The sequence below is a fragment of the Notolepis coatsorum genome (assembly GCF_963971535.1).
Source record: "Notolepis coatsorum genome assembly, chromosome: 18".
NCBI lineage: Eukaryota > Metazoa > Chordata > Actinopteri > Aulopiformes > Paralepididae > Notolepis > Notolepis coatsorum.
Genome location: NC_140182.1, coordinates 37,166,611 through 37,191,448, shown reverse-complemented (window position 1 = coordinate 37,191,448; position 24,838 = coordinate 37,166,611). Strand labels below are relative to the sequence as shown.

Genomic DNA, 24,838 nt, shown 5'->3' with positions numbered 1-24,838 from the left:
ATTTATGAATCGTTTTCAAATAAACGCTAGATGATCGATAGTATATGTGTGCGCACGCACGCTCGTGCCGCGCGCTGATAATCGCTGCTCTCATTTCCTGATGGCTTTTACAGTGAAACAGCAATATCACATATAGTGGAAAGGCTTATATCTCCGTGAAAACTAGTCTGATTATCCTAGAATTATCCAGAATAATGAAAGACCCTCACCACCCCAACAACAGCCTGTTCCAGCTGCTGAGGTCAGGCAGACGCCTGCGAACCCCAGCTACTAGGACAGAGAGACTTCGGCTCAGCTTCTTCCCCCAGGCCATCAGAGCCTTGCACACTGAACTCGCTACACACAAACACACATGAGCACACACACGACATGCACGCTCGCACACTAGCAGCCACTTTAACATGAGCAAGCACACACTCATGCTGCACACGCCCACATTTATGGCCACTAAGGAAAGGTCACTTTAAAAATAGTATAGTAACAGTAACAGTGTATATGCACTACCAAAGGACCTAGCATGTCCTCCATGCTCTGTAAATAACTTATGTACAAATACCGATATGCCCTACTATGTTACCCGTTTATTGCACAATGTTGTTTTATTGGATTCTATTATATGTTTATTGCACAATGTGTTTTATTGGATTCTACTATATGTTGTTACTACTGTATTGCACATCGTTGCGGGCAAGACCACCCGCATTTCATTGTATACTTGTATGCCGTGACAAATAAAACTCTTGACTCTTGACTTGACTAAGACTGATAACATAGATTCCTTACCTGACATCAGATGGTATCCAAATGGTATATTCCAATTCCTGAAAAAATCGATAATTGTATTGATCCAACGTGTATACAGTAGAACACATAATCCCCGCTGCTCTTCAGGCTCCAGAATGAACTCTGGTAACCCCGGCTGCATCAGTGAGACGTAAAATGTGGAGTCAGAAATCCTTTATCCCATTCACTTTCATTGAGTCCATTCCAAAAGGGTGATTTACCATCTGGGAGATGATAGGGGGCGCTTTTTTCACATCCGAGAGCCTGGGGTGACTGGAATATCCAACGGTAGGCTCGCTTGATGCAATATGATTTCAGATCGCTAATAAAAAAAAAAAAGAGAAAAAACGAATATTCTCGGGTTGGGCCTTCAAACCCGAGAAAACTCGGGTTGGGCAATCAAAGTGTTAAGGGGATGCAGACCAGAGAAAGACGTTTGTCTTGTTTACATTCAGGTGTAGTTTTTAAGAATTCCTACGCTAGCGATGTGCATTACAAAATGGCTGCACAAAAACTACAAGTCCCAGAATATCCAAAATGGACGCCCTCACAGGGCAGAATAGAATTCGAAGACTATCTCTACACTTTAAACCTATTTAAACCTATTGCTAAACATACATCTACGTCCAATACAATATACAATCATAAATACACTTACCCATAAATGAAACAGAACGTTGGACGACAGAAACACAACATCTCTGAAACATTTTGACATGTTCCAATAATGGACAACAGACACATGTCCCTTTCTCTTGGTGTCAACGACGCGGTGTCCAATCTGTTTTGGTAGATTAACTCAACCGATTTTTTTTTTAACAAGACAGGGCAGATCGTTCGGAATTTTCCTTTCGGCGTGTCTGGCACCTACAATCGAAAGCTTGTATCTTTCTGAGTTCCTCTTCTATTTCGCTCTCCACCGTTAAACCAGACATATTTTCAACTGATCGCATGGTCGATTCAGCTGAAAAGCCCAATGCTACAGTTTCAACGCAAATGTCTTTGTCTTCCTCATCGTCTGCCTCACCATCGTCGTTAGATTGTATTGCATCTATGACAAGTTCGCCTGCTCCTTCTGTCTCCTCGTCGTCGGATACAGCTGGCCGCTCACCTGTACCGTCGTCGTCGTCACCGTAAACGTAGTCCGTTATGTATTCACTCATTAACTTCGAGGAGTCAATATTTCGTCCATCTCTTCCTCTATTAAGAGCAGCTGACAATCTCTGTGCTTCCATATTAACACTTTGAGCGCCACGCCTGGTTTTCCGTTTTACCAGCTGAATGCCACCATCGGCGCCAATGTTAACGTTAATATCGCCTAATGTTTTAAATTATGGCTATGTGTCTAATCTGCCCATCGCATTATCAAAGACTATTTTCCAGTCAGTGCTGTCAAGGCAGATTGTTTTTTTATCGCGTCGTTTCCGTTTCAGAGCAGTTAGAAAAGCCCCCGTTTTGATATAAAAAACAGCTCATTCTGGAGCATTCTATGAAAATCGTCTTTTAGTGGAATATTCCACAACGTTGATATTCGTCGGCCTTTTTATGAATCGTTTTCAAATAAACGCTAGATGATCAATATTATACGTGCACACAAGCACATTACGGCCGCGCACAGATAATCGCTCCGTTGATTTCCTCACGGACTTTTACAGTGAAACCGAAAGAAGACATTTCACAAAACAGCTTATAACTTCATCAAACTTACTCTGATTATCCTAACACTGATAACATAGAGTACTTACCTGACATCAGATGGTATCCAACTGGTATATTCCAATTCCTGATCACCATTCGAAAAAATCGATACGTGTATGGATCCAACGCGATACTGTAGATCTCCATGATCAGCGGGGATCTGAGGTTCCAGAATGAACTGTGGTAACCCCGGCTGGATCAGTGAACTGGAAAATGTGGAGTACCGGATTTTTTTCCCCATTCATTTTCATTGAGTCCATTCCAAAATCACTTATGTCATCTGGGAGACGACGGGGCGCTTTTTTCCACAGTGATCGCCGGCGCCGCTCGGCTATACTCGGGTAGGCTCGGGTGATGCAATAATTTTTCAGATCGCTAAAAAAAAAAAAAAAAAAATCTTGTGAGTGGCTAGCAACCACCTATAAAAAACCCAGAGAAATCTCGTGAGTGGCACTGAAAGTGTTAACGGTGAATGTTATCTGAGCAGCAACAGGTTCTGTGAATCTGAATTATAAACACAGTGTGGGCGTACCTCCCAACGCGCAGCCTTTCACATGCAAAAATGTGCCGGCCCCCAGGTCTCCGGGCAAAGGATCAGACTAGACTTTCAAACAGCCTTTTTTAAACACAGATTTCTTACAATTAGAGTTATTATATATGTTCACTGTTATACTAAATATGTTCTTCAACCCTCGAACTGTAAGTATATATATAAAAAAAAAACGGAAATTAACTAAATAATTTTTTTTTTTAAAGAAATGTCCTCTTTTTAAGGAACTCAGGGTGCCGACTTGTAGGCACGCTCGCTGGTCTCGGTCACATATATACAGCTCATGTATCTCCATTACATGAAGGTGGAGGTAGATGTGACCTAAATAACTATCGACCAAACTGCCCTGTCTAGCAAGAATCCTGGAATCATTGGTAAATAATCAACCTAAAGCATTTCTCTGAGGATGGGTGGGTTTATCTTTCCGTTTGTCTGTTATATCTTTTATTTAATTGTTTAACTATTTGTTATAAAAACTGGTGGAAAAAAGGAAAAGCTCTACCTTTTGATACTTTATATATTTCCAATAAAATATCTCAACATATTAGTTCTGAAAACATGCCGTAATCCTTATACACTGTTCAATAACCTTTTTCTAAACTGTGGCTGATATTAAATGTTGATTCAATGTAATTTCTCACTTGAAGACGACCCTTCTGACCAGAATTCAAGGTTGAACCGTTTTAACACTATTTTCCTCATTTTAGATTCTACTTTTGTATTTTTGGTCTTGACCATTTACCTGGAGCAATCTTGTCAACTGAATGTACATGTTTGACCTTGTAAGGGCTTGTTTATAAAAAATTTAAAAGGAGAAAAAAGTTATTCGATATTTCTCAGTGACTCATCAGGATAAATAAACATCTACAATGAAGTTTTGAATTCTCACATTTTACAATTTAGTAATTTAGCTTGAGGCTTTTATCCAAAGCGACTTTGATTGTGAACAGCATGTCACCAGGAGGTACATCTGTGGCAGCTAAGGGTCAGTGGCATTGTTCATCAAATAATATCAAGCTTGACTGTTACACTCTTGAGTGCATAGTAGTAGACATATTAGCAAGATGGGTAGTAGTATAAGATTTTATTTCTTTATTATTTCAGATATGGTTTGAAGGCGTTTCTAGTAAATAGATTTTCAAAAAGTAGGTTCAAATGTAATATTTAATTTTTCATACTTCTGAGTTACAGTTACTTCTAAGACATCAATTCACACCTTCCCACTTATCTTGACAGTTACAATTCATCCATATTATTAGCATATCATACATTCTAATGAGAATGTTTCAAAGTTGGGATCAATTCACTTTTTAATTCAAGATGTATTTCATTTAAAAATATTCTGTCATGAAAAGGTTTTACTATGCAACCTAATGACAAGTAAATGTGAATGGGTGTTCTATCATCATAAAGTAAACAACTTTGTTTTGATTGATTTCAACACTAAAACGTTTTTGATAGTTTCATCAATACTACAGCCATTACTCTGTCAATATACACACAGTAGTGACACAATAGTAAGTTACTTGTGCAACAGGTTACTCTGCAATTCCCATAAATCAACAAGCAGTTAGATGGTAGAAAAACCACTAAAGATGATAAATTCATATAAAAGGAACATCCATTCCGTTAATAGAATACCAATGAAGACAATACATGGAACATTACTCTAAAATAAACACTTCTTCTGAAAGTAAAAAACATGTCCTACTAGGAATGTTGACATTATGTGTGACATTAGTTCAATACATCACTAGTGTCCACATAAAAATATAAAAGTCCATACCAGAAGCACTTTCCCCTCCAGTGTATACACCACATGTTTGTTAACTAGCTTGGCTTTTGGCTAGTCACCCCATACTGAGTTCAGAAAGTTCCTATGATCCCAGTATTTAAAACACTAGAACAATGTGTGTTCACTCTTATACCGTAGTTTTTAATTTCAAAAGAACGGTCAAATATTATTACAATCTTATGATTGTTGATGGACTGATAGCTGTAGTGGAACTCTTCTAACACTGGCTACAGCAGTAGGGTTACTCTCAAGAATGTGCAGGTGAATTGACAAGTTTGACATTTCCCTGAATCTTTTGTCTCAAGTGAATTTTCTCATGTTTTCTGAAATATGCTAATGTACTGAATCTCTTATCACACAAACCACAGTGATGTGGCTTCTCTCCTGTGTGAATTGTCTGGTGTGATTTCAGACTATGCAGTCGACTAAAGCTCTTCTCACACTGGTCACAAAAGTAGGGCTTCCATCCTGTGTGAATTCTCTGGTGTGATTTCAGAGTACCCAGTCGACTAAAGCTCTTCTCACACTGGTCACAGGAGTAGGCTTTTTCTCCTGTGTGAATTCTCTGGTGTGTTTTCAGATGATCCCGTAGACTAAAGCTCTTCTCACACTGGTCACATGAATAGGGCTTCTCTCCTGTGTGAATTATCTGGTGTGTTTTCAGATTAAACCGTAGACTAAAGCTCTTCTCACACTGGTCACAGGAGTAGGGCTTTTCTCCTGTGTGAATTAGCTGGTGTGTTTTCAGATGAGACAGACGACCAAAGTTCATCCCACACTGGTCACAGGAGTAGGGCTTCTCTCCTGTGTGAATTCTCTGGTGTAATTTCAAACTACTCAGATGACTAAAGTTCTTCTCACACTGGTCACAGGAGTAGGGCTTCTCTCCTGTGTGAAATATCTGGTGTAATTTTAGACTACTCGGATGACTAAAGCTCTTCTCACACTGGTCACAGGAGTAGGGCTTTTCTCCTGTGTGAATTCTCTGGTGTGATTTAAGATGAGACAGTTGACTAAAGATCTTCTCACACTGGTCACAGGAGTAGGGCTTTTCTCCTGTGTGAATTAGCTGGTGTAATTTCAAATTAGACAGTCGACTAAAGCTCTTCTCACACTGGTCACAAAAGTAGGGCTTCCATCCTGTGTGAATTCTCTGGTGTGATTTCAGATAGGACCTTTGACTAAAGCTCTTCTCACACTGGTCACAGGAGTAGGGCTTCTCTACTGTGTGAATTCTCTGGTGTGAATTCAGATTACTCCGATCACTAAAGCTCTTCTCACACTGGTCACAAGAGTAAGGCTTCTCTCCTGTGTGAAATCTCTGGTGCGTTTTCAGATTACTCAGTTTACTAAAGCTCTTCCCACACTGGTCACAGGAGCAGGGCTTCTTTCCTGTGTAAATGTGTTGGTGTTTATTGAGATTCATCTTAGAACTGAAGCTTTTTCCACACTGGTCACAGCAGAGACCTTTTCTTCCATCCAAGCCTCTTGGTTTCTTCCCAGGCCTGACAGGACAGCTATCTGGATGGAGAAGAGTGTCAGAAGACGGAGAGAAAGATAAGTGATTTTATTCAGCTTTCATTTCTATGCAAGAGGTTCATAATGGTACGTAGCTGGGTTATATAGCGCAATAGCTCACGCTCTGCTCTATATTGGGACATTCCCTATCACTTATTGTGATCTTGAAAACGTTCTGCCACAATGCACCTACACCTGTCCGGCCACGTCCACATCAGCCCATGTATATAAGCGAGGGGTGTGACCATACTTTCGCTCTTCCCTATCTTTCACTCACGGAAGTCCATGGCTACATGCACACTTGCAGCGAAAGTTAGTTCGTTGTTTGTTAGATTTCAATTGTGTTGCTGTCGCTTTCTTTTTCCTTAACACTTTGAGTGCCAGCCACGGCATAATTCGTTAGTTCATGCCAACCGTTGAGTGCCAGGAACGAAATATGCCGTTTTTTTATCGTTATTTCACTGGCAATCTCTCTGAGCTCGAATTGGGAAAATACCGCCCCCTATCGTCTCTCCGGATGGTACTGCACCCCATTGGATTAGACTGAATGAAACTCATGGCAAAAAAAGAATCCGGAATTAGGGGTGCACCGATGTATCGGTATCGGCCGATAAGTGCCTTGTTGACTGCAATCGGCCTATCGGCCGATAAGCTCGAATGTGCCGATGGCAGTAGCCGATAAATATCGATCAATTTGTGTAGCGTCAAGACAAAAAAAAGTTCACTCGCGACCTGCACAACGCCGTCCCCAGTCCCCCCCACACACACACGCTACTGCATCAAAGTTACTACTTATAGACGGTGGGCCGGAGCTTGCTAGAGGCTTCCGTTAGTGAAATGATTGATCTGGTTTTAGAGAGGATATGATATTGTAATATGAACTACATAATATACTATATTAACACATTTCCGTTGGTTGGCAACGGTTTTTGGGTCATACCTTTATGAAAATTAATGTTTTGATAAGCTAAAAACTACCTACATTGGTGAAAAGGGGCGTTGCTGCGGAACCAATCAAAACGCGTTACAACGTCAAGTGACTTGATTTCTCCCAATGACATTCCTCCAACTCAGGAACTAGGAAGTAAATATCGCGTCCCGTCTGTTGACAACAGTGGATTTAGCTCTGCATCGGTAAGCTCTTAATTCATATACATTACTATTGAAATGCATTTTACTTAACTTTACAGCATTATTCAAACGTGATAGGAAGTTATGAGTCATCAGCAGTTTATATGCAGTACGTTTTGCCTTCAGATTACACATGGCAAATGGTGTAGCCAGCTCACATAGACTAACGTTACGTTAGCATTGTAACTTTCTCAGATAGCAATCTAACATTAACGTTAGTGGAAATCAAACAACTCTAACCCAATACTAATAATAGTTGTTTCACATTCTTTCTGGGTGTTACACTATAATAACTTTATTTGTATAGCACTTTTCATAGAGGTTGCAGTTCAAAGTTCAACTATGAATGACCTCTTGGTATAGCGGTCTGTGTTGTTGCCCGTGACGTTAGAAGTTTGAGGTGACGTTGTCACAACCGTTACATATGTATAAAATATACTGTCTCATAAATATACTCTTCCAATATATAAATATTAAGGCTGTCAAAGTTAACGCGATATTAACGCGTTAACGCCTATTAATGCCACTATTTTTTTTAACTCAAGATTAACTAAAAAAAATAGAAAATTACTTTTTTTTTTTACTAGACTTCACTCAGGTGTATTATTGATGCTCTCATTGATACTATGTTTGTTTCTGAAGTGTGTGTGTGTGTGTGTGTGTGTGTGTGTGTGTGTGTGTGTGAGAGATATAGAGAGATGGGGGGGGTGAGAGAGATGAGGAAGGGGCAAGAGAGAAAGAGAGCTGGGAGAGTGTGTGTGTGAGAGAGGGGGGTGTGTGATTAATCAGCCCTTGTGTGTGTGAATGTAACAAGTTCCTAACGTTTTCTTTCCCCTATTATTTCATGCACACTTTATTCATTGTTTTAAATTATTATTTTCTTTTAAGTTATTTTGTGCATCACTCTGTTTTGAATTTGATGCAAATTTGCAATGCATGAGGGTCATCCTTTTGCGTTAAATGGCTGCATAAAGCAAGCATTTGTTGACTCGCATGTTGATAAGAGTATTAAAACTTGGAACTTGAAAAAGATCTGTTTAAGGTAAAAAAAAGAAATAAAAATGCGATTAATTTGCGATTAATCGCGAGTTAACTATGGACAATCATGCGATTAATCGAGTTAAATATTTTAATCGTTTGACAGCACTAATAAATATACATATAAATATATTGTTTTAGATGCTGTTGTCACTATGAATAAAAAATGGGGGACCCTGATGTAAACAAGACAAACGTCTTTCTCTGGTCTGCATCCCCTTAACAATTGTTTGATATTGGATGGTCCCTGTGCTGTTGTTTTTCTTATACTGTGTAATCTCTGTAACATCTGAAATGATACTTTGCCTCTGCAGCAACCAGATCCACCCCACGTATATGGAGGAGCAGGTGCTCATCTTTGGGGGCCTCTGCTGCATCACACAGCCTATAAGAGACGAAGATCATAGTGGTAGATCGACCTAACCACCTCCAATGTACAGTTCCCACCCCACCTACCATACCTCCTCCAATGTACAGTTTGTACATCAAATGTATATACTCTCTTTTCTGGACTCTTTGTATCATAAACAGTACTGTATTTGCAAATCTGGTATGTCATAATTAAATGTATAGATATAGCAGTAGGCCTACTGTCTATCTGTATGTCATGTATGTCATATATGTTATGATGAATTGAAAATGGGGGACCCTGATGTAAACAAGATGAAAGTCTTTCTCTGGTCTGCATCCCCTTAACAATTGTGTGTATTGAGCTGTACTGTACCCATTCTGCAATCTGTTAATAACGTTTTCAATCAATCAATCAACATGTATAACACAATAACAAGTGTGAAAATAACATGTTATTTATTTGAACAGTCAGAAAAAATAAATAACGCACATCCTCCGTTTGTTGGTGCTGAGCCAAACTGTAAAAACAGTAATACATAAGAACAAAGCGGGGCTCGCAACTCACTTGTAGTTCCAAGGTGATTTTAATAAACAAAAAAGGCAGTAGATGCAACGTTTCGACCTTACCGGTCTTCCTCAAGCATGCCATTGAATGTCCCTTTGAACCTAAACATCTTCTCTTCTGCACTTCTCCACTCAGCTCCAGTGGGCAGGATGGGAAGGCAGAGGGTGGTGACCGGTGAAGCTGCTCCCCTCCAGAGGAAAGAGGAGAATCCTGCTGCCTTGCACCGCAAGGAGAAGAAGAAGAAGGTTGACATGGGCAAAGTGTTCATCAACATCTCCATCGGCCTGTGCATCTTCAGCCTCGTCTGGTTCTTCTATGCCCTCTACATGCGCTCTGCCCTAGCTAAACGGGTGGTGACAATCCACCCCTCACCTCCTGTGCTTGACGCCAACAGCACCATGTCTGGGAAAATGTATGCCGCAATTCATATCTTACAAGAGATGCATTGATGTATGTGCAGGCTATTCTGCCTCCGTCTGATCAGTATGTAAAAATCACAAAGTTAGGGATATGGATGGGAATATATTTCACTGATTAAAAGAAAAACCAAAACTCATTCTGTCTCTAGTATTATTTGTTCACGCCAACTGTTTGAGATGAGGGTGGAAGGGAAGAAAAACAAAAAATGGTAAAGAGCAAGAATAGTTTGGTTTTCCATTATTGTTGATTAATCATCAATTGTAATGCATAATCTTTACATCTCTTACTTAATTTCTCCATTCAATCCCCAAGTTCCTCCTTTCTGTAGTGTTCGCCGTCTTTCTCAACACCTTTTTTTTGTTTGTTCATGGTCCGAGTGGATGTAAGAATATTACAATATCACGATGCTGGAAGAAAAGTTGGAGCAGCGTGAGGCTGAAGTTGCATTTTCTTTTTCTCAATTCCTGACTATTGTGGTGGTACAGTGTCTTCAACACCCATGGGGGTAATTTGGCAGTATGTTTTTATTGGGGGGGGGGGCATTCATTCGGTGTTTATTGTGTCATACTGGGGAATAATATTAATATTATTATGTCCTATTGGGGACATAATAAATTCTGAGCAATTCAATCGTTTTTGTTTAATGGAGAGGACGTCTGACATTGATTGAAAACTGTATTAACAGATTGCAGAATGGGTACAATACAGTACAGCTCAATACACACAATTGTTAAGGGGATGCAGTCCAGAGAAAGACTTTTGTGAGAGACCAACAAAGTGAGGTATGTAATAAACTTGGAATCAAATTGTGGTCGGATAGATCTAACGTTAATATCACGTTAACCATCTAATGGCTAGCAAGCTCATCTGTGACGTCGGTATGGCTTAATACAGTGCGAAATACAATCTTATAGTAACAAAACAATACACAAGTTGAACATAGTTTTGAACGTTTTATTAGAATAGTATTTACTGTTTCACGTTGCAATGTATAATCCAGACATAGCTAGCGTTCCAGTCAGATCCAACCTCCGTTGTTGACATGTTGGGGTCCTTAATTCCAGTTTCTGAATCCTTATTGGTTTATCAGCTAGAGGTGTCCAAAGATATGCATGAGCAAACATTTAATTTAAATGTAAGATTACAAAAAACAATGACCACAAAACGGCATGCCAACAAACGTATTTTGACTTAACATAATAACTAGATATCACACACAAAGAATTGTGTCCTCTCTCAACGCAGATCAATCAAGTTCACTTTAGACACACTCTGCCTGCCATCTATTATGATTAACAAGGCATTCGTTTTGTGGCATTAACGTTATATAGTTAGTGTTACACGTTCAATAACATCAGCATATTATTTACCCGAACGTAGCAAGCGTTCATACTAGCTCAGTTCCTTCGTTGCTCACAGAGCCCTGAGTTTTACCCATTCTGCAATCTGTTAATAACGTTTTCATTCAGACACATGTATAGAAAGGCTTTGTTTTATTATAACATTAGTTGCAGTAAAATCATTATGCTTCATTTAAGTCATCCTGCGGAGCTAAAAGCTAAACGTCAGCCGCGCCGTGTTGTTGTTGTTCTAGAAAACCTCTCTCGTCAAAATCAATGGCGGACAAAAGCAGAAGTAAAAAATGTATACGCGCTTGCCGATTGGTGGTAACAGCAGAGGCGGGTGCAAGCGGTGTGTGACGTAATTGGCAGAATCGACTGTCAATCAAAATTTCATTGGTTGAGACAATAGTATCTAGCTGCAGCCCAGCAGGTAGACCATGCTGGGATAACTAGTATCTAGCTGCAGCCCTGCAGAACATACTGGGAGAGAGATAGTGCTATTTCTTGATGTTTCCTTTTTTTAAGTAAGTAAAGAGGCCTATGTTCATATCGGTGAGCACAATTTGTAAGACAAATATACAGTAGTTTCATAAAAAAAAATTACAAAAAAAGATAAATATTAAAAATATTTAAAAAAAAGATTGCCACAAATATCGATATCGGCCGATTGTGTTAGTTGAACAATCGGTATCGGTGGCAAATTTTCATATCGGTGCATCCCTATCCGGAATCCACATTTTACTTCTCAGGCAAGTAACCCGAGCCGATTGGACTCATTGTGGACCATCAGAACAGCGTGGAATATATATTTCCAGTACCCAGCATTGGATCAATAAACGCAATCGATATTTGGAATGGCGATCAGGAATTGGAATAATCTTTTTGGAGAACATCTGATCTGAGGTAAGGAATCTATTTTACCAGTATTGGGATAATCAGAGCTGTTTTCACCTATATATCAACGTGTCCCATATGTGTGTGTGTGGCTGTGAGTGTGTGTAGCTGATCAGGAAATAAGAGAATAGATTTTTCAGCCCACTTCTATAGCGTGCATAAGTACACATATACTATCGATAATCTAGCGTTTATTTCATCAATTCATAAATAGGCCGAAAAATGACAACGTGTTTTGTGTATTCCAGTGTATTCCAGTAAAGGGCGATTATCACAGAATCTTCTGAAATCTTCTGGAAGTTTCAAGAAACAAGCGGTTTTCAAAATGGTATAAAACGGAAATGAACCGATTAAAAAACAACCCATTTCGACTAGGGATGCACCGATATGAAAAATTGCGGCCTATACCGATTGTTCAACTCTAACACAATTGGCCGATACCGATATTTGTGGCAAAAAAAAAAAATGTATGAAACTACTGTATATTTGTATGTCTCTAAATGTTTTGATGAGTTGAAAATGGAGGACCCTTATGTAAAAAAGCCGAAATGCTTTTTCTGGTCTTCATCCTCCAACGGCGTTTTATGCGGTCGGCCGGGACGTATTTTTTTATTTTATCTCTACCAAGCGCCAGCTCAATAGGCAGCTCGAGGGCTCACATGCATCTCCGGGGGGGAAATGATGGGGTAGATCAAACTAAGGCTGCAACGATTAGTAGACATAATCGACTACGTCGATCATAAAAAATCGTCAACGGGGTATTTTTGCGTCGATGCGTCGTATAAAAACAATCAGAGACACCAATGTTCATTTGTAACTGCAATACACTACAGGAAGTGCTGGGGGCAGTATCGTTTCCATTGCCTGACTGCATTCTGTAGCAACGGCCCGTGTAAGAAGAAGAAAGAATGTTAACGGGGTGCGGTAATTTCGGAACATGGGTACGTTTTAGATCAGGGGTGGGCAATTATTTTTCCCAGGGGGCCGAATGAGCAACTGAAAATATGTTGGAGGGCCGGGCCAAAATTCCAAACTCAATTATGCATAATATACATTTTATTTCTATATAAAAAGCAGTAAATGGCATTGTTTTGACCCCTGGTAAGAGTGTATGTTATTATTTGGCAATTAAAAGGTGAGGTTAGCTTTCAAAAATATCATTTATTCAAATCGAATTTATTTCCAAAATGATAAACAAAATGTGAAACATTAATAACAAATGGCATTTTGAGTTTCATATACTATTGAAACAAGGATTTTCTTAGCTTTCTAAAGACATCACATCATCTTATAGCAAAAATAAACAAGACATGTCACTGAACTGTGTAAAGAAAAGTGTCAGTTTTGTAGCCTTTTTTACTTTACATGCCTATATTAAACATTTAATGTTTTCAGAATTGTGCAAAAAAAAGAAAAAAAAGGATCAAGTGTCGCATTTCACTTGTTATATTTCCACATTTTAGTGTTCTTCAGTTCTTTTTTTTTTCATTCAGTGTGAGAAATCCAGTCTCTGTTGAGCTTTAACAAGTCCATCAAAGTCAGGTTGCATGTCTGAGGTGGAGATGCGAAGCACAGCTGCCAAATGTTAATCAGTGAGAGAGGATCTGTACCTGGACTTGGTAAACATCATGACTGAGAATGTCTGTTCACATATGTAGGTGGATCCAAAGAGAACCAACATCTTCTGAGCATGTCTCCTCATGTTTGGAAAGTTCTCCTCCTTGAGAGCAGAGTAGAACTCTAGCAGTGATGCTGACTTAAAGTGCTCTTTCAGTAGTGAATCAGACTGAAGGTCAATGAGTTCAAGCTGAACAACTATCAACACTGCAGGTAAAGGGAGAGGCAACCAGCTGCATTTCATCCTCAACCTTTTTGAAATCTTGAAAACGCCTTGAAAATTCATCATGCAGTGCTCCCAACATGGATGAGTACCTGTGCCGGTGATCAGCTGATGGTTTGACTTCTTTCAGGGTTTTCATGTGTTTGAGATTGTTGCTGCCTAGTTGCCTTGAAATTAATTGCAACTTTGTCATGAAAGCTTTCACATGGCTATGCATTTCATGAGCAAAAATGCCCTTACCCTGCAGTTGTGTGTTCAGTAGGGATGGGTACCGTTCACATTTGAACCGATACGGTACCGGTACCTGTGAATCGATACCGGTACCCAACGTACCTTTTTTCTGTACTTTAGTCTCTAAAAATTGTATCTACCTACCTCAGTTGTGAAAAAAAATATCCAAACTTCAAATAACCACACTTTCGACCGTTTTCGGCTTGCCCCGACTGCTTTGTTGTTGAATCAAGTCAAATCCTAGGTAAGCGTATATTGTGCATGTGAACGTTGACACGGAAAAAAAAAAGTAAAAAAAAAAAAAAAAAATATTAAAAAAGATTTTTTATTTTATTTTTTTTATTATCATGTAATCTTTCGCGGGCCGGTCAGAATCATCCCGCGGGCCGTATCTGTATGTAACGTTAGCTAAACAACGCAAAGCTTACAGTAGGGCTGTCTTAAATACTTCGAAGCTTCGTTCGATGGCACAAGCTTATTCGAAGCCATATAAAAATATAAAACGTGCTTAATTAAGTCGAATTCTGCCTTTGTCTCTATCAACTACATATAAATATTTATATAATTGTTTGCTTGATAGACGAAGGTTGCAACATAATTATGTAATGTCATGTCGTTGGCTACGAGAGCAGCCCCACTGCACCCAGGCAGGGCAGCCGAGTGAAACCTTGTTGGCTGCGTCACAGTCACGAAAGGGGCTACTTAATTAATTAATCCAATCCACTTTATTTATAGAGCACATTTAAAAACAACAACGTTTACCAAAGTGCTGTACAAGTCCCACAACATAAGATACAAAAAAATTTAAATAGTAAAAAAAAGTATTAAAAAAAAAAAAAAAATTCTCTCGAAGCTTCGAATTAAAAATCGAAGCTCGGCCCCGAAGCTTTAATTGCCAAAAAAAGCTTCGAAGGTCAGCCCTAGCTTACAGCGTTGCTGCTTTTATATACACATACTCAATGTGGCAGTGTGTGTCACAATCTTACTTAGCTAGTCAGTCTGCAAAAACACGACACTCTGTGCTAACGTGAGCCGTCTGTAGCCAGCCAAGTTCCAAGTCTCCTCTCACTCACACACAGCGATCAGAGTAAAACACACACATACACAGTACACACACTCCTCTCTCACACACAGCGATCAGAGTAAAACACACACACATACACAGTACACACAATCCTCTCACACACAGCGATCAGAGTAAAACACACATACACTCCTCTCACACAGCAAACAAAAGACCTAGAAGTCTGTCTGATCTGTCATCCTCCTCTCCTCTCCCCCTACAGCTGTTGTCACCCTCCTGGACCAAGTTACAGCCCCATCAGCCACGGTTCTGGGGGCAGATGCTGCTACTTATTATAATTTTTTTGTTTACATTTAAACACTTGCACTTTATATTTGTATTATTTAATTTATTTATTTTGTTATGATTGATTGTTGTATTGTATTTATGTTATTCAAATACATTTTGATTTAAGCAAGTTGCTTAAGATCCAAATTCAAATGTTTCATGAGTCATTATTTAAATTTGCTATAGGATCATGTTATGTTAAGTTATACATACATTAATATGTTCAATAGTTCATGTTCATACCTCAGTTAGCTTGCGTTAGCTGACGTTCGTTTACTGTTCAAAACTAAATGTCCCATTGAACTAAAGTTCTGTCTTAACGTCATCTAGCCGGCTAGCAGTAGCTACAGATAGCTCTTGATATCAATGTCTTATAACATTGATTTAATGCGTATTCGAGCTGAGGGCTTGCTGAATGTGAAATGACCAAAGCACTTAACGTTACCAATGGGGTCCCGCTGCAGCGCCGGAGAATCCTTTTTGGAGCTGGGCTACTAGAGTACACACAGACAGTGGAGCTGTTTGCAGATAGTGAGCATTTTGACTTGTTGCGTGGTGGCGATGTCTCGCAGTCGCAGATAATACAAGTACAAGTCTAATTATATAATATATATATTTTATAAAAAAAAAAAAAAAAAAAATTATATAAAATAAATTTTAATTTCTTTTTAATCAAAAACAATCGGTATCGGATCGGTATCGGCCGATATGGCTCACGACGATCGGTGATCGGTATCGGTGGCAAAAAACGTGATCGGGGCATCCCTACTTTTTTTGGCAATCGAAGCTTCGGGGCCGAGCTTCGATTTTAATTCGAAGCTTCGGAGAAAAGAATTTTTTTTTTTTTCTTTTTTTTTTTATCTTATGTTGTGGGACTTGTACAGCACTTTCGTAAACGTTGTTGTTTTTAAATGTGCTCTATAAATAAAGTGGGTTGGATTAATTAATTAAGTAGCCCCTTTCGTGACTGACGCATCCAACAAGGTTTCACTCGGCTGTGTGATTTAATTCAAGGTGGATCACTGTTGTCGTTTGAACAACTTCAGATTTCATGGGAACTACCAATCCCCCAAATCAAGAATGTTTAAGATGAATGAAGTAAGATTTTGATTATTTGAAATATGGCCTGTGTAGAATAAACTATGCACAGAATTATGTCAGTCTACAAGGTCCGGATTCTACATGGTCCGGCAATGTAGACCTTGTAGACTCCACTACAGACCAATTATCAGTGAATGTTCATGCATTTTTAAGAAGGGCAACTTCCACAAAAAAACAAAGAACTCACCAAAACATCTCAGTAGCACCTTATCTAAATGTTATATTTCATATATGGAGATTCATATTTATTTATGTATTGCATGCATTTCTACATTTTATTTCCTATTTTGTTTATTCATCCCAGTATCTTTCTTTCTTATGTGTGGAATTCTACAAGGTGCGCGCACACACACACACACACCTACACACACACCCACACACACACACTTACATTTAGTCATTTAGCTGACGCTTTTATCCAAAGCGACTTACAAGTTCTGTACGACAAGACAGCAAGAAGGGTACAACTCTATCAGCTGAGTAACAATGTTCATCAAAGTGTTGCGTGTTACAGTGTAGGTTAGTTTATTAGGACAAGTGCATGACAGTAAGGTTAGTCACGGTTAGATTTTTTTTTTTTTTTTTTTTTCATCATTTCAGATAATGGTTGAAGAAGTGAGTCTTTAGTCGACGGCGAAAGATTGGACGGGATTCGGCTGTCCTAACTGGGATGGGTAGTTCACACACACACACACACATCGAAGTAAAAAAAAAAAAAAAAATGTGAAATTTTTTTTGAAAAAAAAAATTAATATTTTTTTTTAATGTTCGAAGCTTGTGCCATCGAATCGAACGTTCGAAGCTTCGAAGCATTTAAGACAGCCCTAGTGGCCATACTAACAGCTCCTTTAGTTTTCACCACGGCAAGTGCCTGTATACACCACTTTGAGACTGCTGAAATATTGAAGAAAGGAATTGGAGCTGCGTTGACATTTCTTGTTTTTTCTCTCTCTCACCAATTTAAGAGAAAAAAGCTAAGTTATAATGTCTTCTTCGGGGGGTTCGAGCACTCGCAACGTCACCCTTCACCAAAGGTTCTCCATTGCCTCCTCCGCCGTGCGTCGTGGGGCTGCACTGACTCCGCGTCGTGGCAGTCAGGCGTACCCAATCGGCGTCCGGTGGAGAGTTTGCCTCTCCGATGAGCTGTTGAGCCAAGGCCGTCTCCTGTGAAATGGCCTAGTTCCAGCTCTGGTTCCCCCGCCGGGGGGCGGTCGGCCGATAGGCCGTGAGCTGCTGGAGCCAGACGAGGGTGCTTCTGCTTCTCCTTGTCCGATGGAAACCGAGGATTTTATGGTGAGAGCGGAGGCGCTCTTGTTTGATGCCCCGGTGGGGACGCATCACTCTCCCCCTCAGGGTGTGGCAGGGAGTGGTATGTCTCCTTGGGGTCCCTCGTACTCCGGTGTTGGGTTAGAACCTCCGACTCGGCGACGGGATGCGCTGCTATCAACCGCATCGGATGGTGGCACCACAATGAGTGGCAGCCTCCCGTACGTGAGGGACGCGGGCTGTATGGACGAAAGTGCGCATGGGGAATTGCGTGCCTTGCTCCCGGAGCTCATGGCGGCAGCCGCTAATGACGTGCCGTTGCCGCAGCCACTGCCTATGGCAACGTCGTCCTGTGAGGGAGACGGGCGTTGTCTGCCCATTCTTCCCCTCAATGGAGGCCTACGTAATCTCCCGCATCACCGGCCTTACCCCCGCCTACGTGCAAGTCACGCGGGTGGTGGGTTTGAGCGAGGGACTGAAGGAAGGGGTGCCTCGGCTTGATAGCCCGATGGTGTCTCTCCTTTGTCCTGAGGTGGTGTGGGAGCCGTTGCGGAAGCCGGTTCCCAAGGGAAATCGGCTAGGCAGTTGGCCAACTGGAGTGACCAGTCATTCATCGCCTCGACTCAGAGCCTAGCTGCGACGTCCAACATCGCGCAGCTGGCGCGCTTCATGTCAGGGATGATGGCGGGCGGTGCGGTGCTGGACGAACACCATCAGTTCCTGCACGCCCAGGCGGCTGGAGCCATCCTGCACCTGATACAGCTGCAGGCAATCGCCGCCGGGAAGGTACGCGCCCTGGCCACTCTAACCCAGCGCCACCTTTGGCTGGAGCAAGCGCGGGTGCCGGAGCGGAAAAGACTTCCCTTGCTCACGGCCCCCCTCTCCGATGCTGGGCTCTTCAGGTCGGCAATGCAGCTGATGACAGCTGCTTGCAGGGACATGGAGGAGGAGCGTGCAGTGCTCCAGCCCCATTTCCCCCGACCCGATGTTGCCGGTGAGGTTCGACGGAGGCCACGTCGTCGGGGACCCGCCACCGCCGCCACTGCTGGACCTTCGGCCAAGAAGGCCAGGAAAAGAGAGGGTGCCTCAACCGCCACAGCCAGCCGACCCACGCCGGGAGGTGACGGTAGGGATCGTCTTGACCAGGCACCCCAGTACCGTCCCTCGGGGCCTGCTCCCCGTGGGGGCAAACACCAAGCTGTTCGTGGCAGGCGCCGCTAAAGTGACTTCCCCCCCCCCTGATTAGCCCTGTTCCCTTCCCCAAATAGGATTTTTTGGTTACAATAATAAAAAGGTCCCTCCTAGGAGGGACTATTTTTTGTTACAAACTGTGTGTTTATTCACTGCATATGTTGGGGATACGATGTGTAGAACCCTCGCCTAGTTGTGGGGTTGATAGGAGAGCAGGACTTGTTAGTCTTTAGCTGGTCGCTACATATATATGTGCTTGGCAAGGCCTGTAGCTGCCATTCGGTCGAAAGGCTTTTTCTTTCCTCGTCCTGAAGAAATATGTTTCTTCCTATAGTGGTAAAGATATACCGTTGTCTGAGGGGGTTGTGTGTTCTGTTACATTTTAAACAGTGGCATTGAGCCACAACACTGGAGTGTTGGCCTGCAGAAGTACTTGTGTGTGTAGCTTGTACCACGGTCTTATAGACCCTCTCTCTCGATCTTCTGTGTTTTTTTCTTAAAAAATGAAACACGTGTGTCGTGTTCACACATAAACCTCGGCCTTGTTATAAACCCTGTTTGCAGACGTGTTGTCGTCTGTGGCTAGCGTGCGTTGGGTTAGCTTATCCTGTTAGGATATACGCTGTTCCATTAGCATGCTGGATACATAGGTATCATCGTGGCTTGTTTACTATCGTATACAGGGTTTGGGATCATGAGGGAGTAACCAGATAAACCCCTCCTTCCCTCTTTTCTGATTGGTCGGGGGGTTGGGCCCTCTATCGTTCAGCCCTACCGCGCTGATTGGTCGGCGCGGCACAGGGTAGTGAGGGGGGGGGGTAGGGAATTCCCCGACTCCTCGCTTGTAATGGTCGGTTGAGTCATGGGATTCCCCCCGCCATAGAATACGTCACTGGGCGCGTTTCTATTGGTTGCCGACTTCCGTGAGTTCTTTACAGGCCCCATGTGTGGTTCTCTGTTATTGTCAAGTTGGTGTTGCGGTGCATAGGAACTCAAGAGTTCTGCTACGCTCGGTTTATATGTATCTTGAACCTTTGGTCACGTGGCTCAATGTTACATAAGCTTTTCAATTTATTGCTCACGTGGGAAGTCTCTCTGGGGGTTCCCCGTCCCCTCCTTTATGGAGCAAGTTGACGGGGTATTGTTTAGGGAATTCCCTGACTCCTCGCCTGTAATGGTAGGTTGAGTCATGGGATTCCCACCGTCATAGGGTACGTCGCTCGCCGTCCCCCCTTTTATGGAGCATGGTTGACGGGGTGTTGTGTTCCCTCAGCCGCGTCGTATGGGACCCATGTCCGTATTTTTTTCTGTGAAAAAATCGGCTTCTTGTCGTTCTCCCAGGCGGCTTGGAGGAACAGTATCTGGGTTCTTGTTAGAATGTCCATTGATATGTTTTGGGTCTCGACGTGTACATAGTGCTGGCCCTGGGTGCTTCTGATGGGAACCACGCATGGGCTTGCGCGCCTTGGTTGCTCATCATTGACACAGCGTTTTTATGGGGCAACTGGGATGGAGTTTGTCTCTTCCGAGCGCCAGTGTACTAGGCTTGTCTCGATGAATTCTCGTTCATATCTGGGGGATGTTAACAGAATAGATCAAAGCATTGGTAGAGGGGTCTCACGCTCTTGGGGTGGGCCACCGGGCGCGGTACGAAGGGGACCGTCTGGGTGGCACCCTCTATAATGTTTTGGATCGACACGCGTACCTACCCCCCTCCTGGGACTGGGGATGGCGGCGTGATTAGGGCACAGGAATGATTCTGGTCGCGCCGGACCAGGTCAGTTAACCCGCCGGGGCGCAGATCTGCTGTTCTGTCCTTCTCCATTCTTTTTCGCCCCTCTCTTCTCCTGATTAGGCAGGGCTGGGAGGGGGCTGTTGAGGTGGTTCTTGTAGAACTCCTCTGGCATCCCTGTGTACGTCCCAGTCCGCCGGGCCCAGGTTCGAAATAGTTTTCGTCGACCCGTTGGCCTGGGTTAACCCCTTTTTGAAAACTGAAACACTTGTACTGCGGTATAGCCAGTGTATACCCGCAGTTGTGTTTGAGTTTTTTCTTGGGGGGTTATAGGAACAACCGCCTCATGTTAGAACCAAGGGGGTGGTTGGTTCCCTGGTGTGTTGGTAGCGGAGTCAACTCTCTGGGTAGGCCGGGTTTGGCCCAGTCTACCTGTGAGTGTGCCCCTGCACCTTTCATGACATCTGCCAATCATGTCAGCCTTCTCTGCCCCTCTAGAGAGTCTAGGGTTTTTTTGTGGAGGCTGCGACATGGTGCACAACATGCCAGAATACGCCCCTTCCGCCGGGGTGCTGTTTCAGCAGACCCCTTTGGCGCCTGTCTAGTCCGCAGTGCTCCAGGCCAGGGTTTCCGTTAGAAAAAATTGTTGCCGGTCTCCGTGACCTGCAAGATTTCAATCTACCGGACAAATGAGATTAATTCCGGTCATAGTTTATTGAGCTTTAAAACGATTGAATAAAGAGTGTCATCCTCAAGGCATGTAGATTTATAATATTATTACTTAAAACTATAGGCTACTTTTGCGTATACAGTCATTAATATATTCCAAATAAAATAAGTCCCTCGATACTCCGTGCTGCTGCTGACTTGAAATAAAATAGACTGCGTATGTGGGCAGTCGGTCCGACACTAAACAGCAGTCTGTTATAATCACATTTTTATGAGCTAACGAATTCCGTTATATTGGACATTTGTATTAATTATATCAAGCGAAGAACTGAGACATTTTGCAGAGAGAGACGGCAACATTATCGTGGGTTTGCGTGATGTATATCTCCACCTCCCAACGACTTGGTGCTGGTCATAATGTCCGGTGAAAACAACTCCCTCCAAGCACAACTTGACCACCCGAACCGTACCAAAACAGGCCAAAATTAAATAGCCCATGCGACGAACGATTCATTACATTCGTTTCATCGTTGCTCCACCAAGCAGCCGGTCCAACAATGAAAGCTGTTATCAGCGCGAGCCGGCCGCAGTTAGTTTGCAAGAAGCATCCAGCTGCAGACCCGCAGAGCAGCTTTCCAGGTCTGGGGACCGCACTGTGCCGTGGGTTCTGTGGGTCTGCAGCTGCATGCCTTCCGCAAAAATCCAGCAGCAAGCTCTCGCTGAGCGAAGCAACGACAACAAACGCAATGATTGTTTCGTTCATCGCATAGGCCACCCAACTCCAGCCCATCCAAATACAATTCAAATAATCAAACTGTGCCCAGAGGGAACTATTTTCACCGGACACTATGACCGGAGAGATTAAATATGTCGGACTTCAACAGATTTTGCCGGTCAAATACCGGTAATTACCGGCTAACGGAAACGCTGCTCCAGGCTCAGGTTGAGTGGCCTGTTGCCTGGATTGAGGGATCGACCTCTTTTGGGGTCGTCTCCCCGGTGCACTGCCTGGTCCCGCTGTGGGTGTAGCCTCTTGAGTGCTTCGGGGCGGCGTGCTGTAGGGGGGAAGGGCCTGCTCTTGGATGGGCCCTGTCCGAATACGCTGGCGATGTGGGGGGTGGTGTCACTAGTGACCGCCTGGTGGGGTCTCGATGCTGCGGCGTCGTTGGCCTCTCCAGGCCCCCTTTTCCGGGGGGGTCCAGTCCCTTCCTGGGTCTGGGTCCTCCTTCGCGCTCCGCTGCTACGGCCTTGCCACAGGGTTGGGCTTTTGCTCTTGACCCCGTGATATTAGGGGTTGTAACGGGGGTTTGTTCCTTTCCATTCGTTCCCTAGTGGCATGTGGGTTGCGCGTTTGTGTAGTCGTGGGTAAGTCCCACGGTCTGCTCACCCTGTGCGTTGAATTTTATTATGCGTTCGAATTTTTTTATTAACACTGCATTTTTATTTCGCATAGGTAAATTCGGAGCAAAGAAATTCAGATACATGATTTTCAAAGTATTTATTTGCAATGCTATAAATTCGGTGTCTGAAACTATAAATGCGGTGTCTGAAATAATTCAGATACAAAAATGCGGTATCTGAAAAAATTCAGATACATGTTTTCAAATTCAGATACATGTTTTCAAAGTTATTATTTTCAATGCTATAAATGCGGTGTCTGATTAAATTCAAATACTTCTGGCACTCATTTGCTTCCATACAAAGCCTCTCGATGTCTCTCTTTCATAGAAGAATGTGATATCTGTGGTGCTCAATTGGTATCTTTAATGAGACTCCATGAGCCTTCAAACATTCCAATAACTGTGCGTAGAAATAAAATGTGGAACTGGTGAGGTTAAATTTGTTATGTATATCTTGATAGCTACAGAAACCCCGTTTGTTGAAGACATCTCCCTATGCCCTGTTTTTCCCATTTGGGGTATCTGATAGGTCGTTTTCCAATAAGGAGTGCATTGTTATTGAACAGGGGAGAATGGCTATGCCATTTATGTTGGTTAGAATATTTTTTTTTCTGTGTTTCACGCCATATCCGAATCACATGTGTAATAAGAGGGCCATATTTCAATTAGCATTGCTTAATTGATAATATGGTGTATACTATGTCCTGCAGTCTATGTGGTGCCACCGTACGTTAACTGTTAAGGCAGAGGGACTGGACAACAGGGTGACATTCACATGTGAGGTAAAACATGCACTGGAGCCCTGAAAAGGAGCCACGCCCACAGGAAGCAGAGATGGAGGGTGTGACAAAAATAATCGTTAGATTAGTCGACTAATCGAAAAAATAAGACAGATTAGTCGACTACCAAAATAATCGTTAGTTGCAGCCCTACTTGAAATCTGTTTTTAAGTGTAAGCCCTACTTCCTGTCTAACCTGGTGATCCCTTAGTTTTCTGATGTTGAATTTTCTCTGTGCTATATTTTCTTCCCTTTTCCTTGCAGCTAGTTTGAGTCTAAACTCTCCTATCAGCAGGTGATGGTCAGAGTCATTGTCTGCTCCCCTCTTTACCCTAACATCTAAGAGTAGTTTTCTCCATTTTCTTGTTATTGGGTCCTATACACACCCATCCGTCTGGCCACACCCCCATCCGCTCCTCTACATAAGCAGGGGTGTGGCCATACTAACAGCTCCTTCCAAAGTCTTTCACCACGAAGGCGAAGACCACGGGGTCCTCAGTGAGTCCGAGCACAGAGCGTTCGCTATTACTCATATAACTATGGTTATATAGATAACCGTATGTTATATTACATCATAGCTTACGCTCTGTGCTCTGCCTGAAACACAGGAGCAGAGCAGAGCAGAAGCTCGACAAATGTACCCGCTGAGGCACCCCACAACCATTAGAACCGGGGAGGACCCGAGCCCCCGGACCCCCCTAGTGGAGGACGGGAGGGAATCGGATCAGACTGTGCGAAGAGGGGTCTAGCAACTCAAACTCACAGGGTGAGCAGACCGTGGGACTTACCTTCCCACAGAAGAACCCACGACTACACAAACGCGCAACCCACATGCCACTAGGGAACGAACAGGAAGAAACAAAACCCCCGTTACAACCCCTAATATCACGGGGTCAAGGGCAAAACCCAACCCCGTGGCAAGGCCGTAGAAGCGGAGCGTGAAGGAGGACCCAGCCCCAGGAAGGGACTGGACCCCCCGGAAAAGGGGGCCTGGTGAGGCCAACGACGCCGCATCATCAAGACCCCACCAGGCGGTCACTAGTGACACCACCCCCCACATCGCAAGCGTATTCGGACAGGGCCCATCCAAGGGCAGGCCCTTCCCCCCTCCAGCACGCCGCCCTGAAGCACTCAAGAGGCTACACCCACAGCGGGACCAGGCAGCGCACCGGGGAGACAACCCCCAAAAGAG

The 24,838-nt window shown here is 42.9% G+C and overlaps 1 protein-coding gene across 1 annotated transcript in view; it reads right to left on the bottom strand.

The window, feature by feature from the left end:
• Positions 1–4,217: 4,217 nt before the first annotated feature.
• The window catches only part of LOC311245157 (uncharacterized protein), a 48,516-nt gene continuing 27,895 nt past the window's right edge, over positions 4,218–24,838 (bottom strand). The window contains exon 3 of the mRNA XM_084334957.1: positions 4,218–6,347. Within this exon, the coding sequence (XP_084191083.1) occupies positions 5,074–6,252 (1,179 nt within the window). The 5' untranslated portion in view covers positions 6,253–6,347 and the 3' untranslated portion in view covers positions 4,218–5,073. The remainder of the gene's footprint in view (positions 6,348–24,838) is intronic.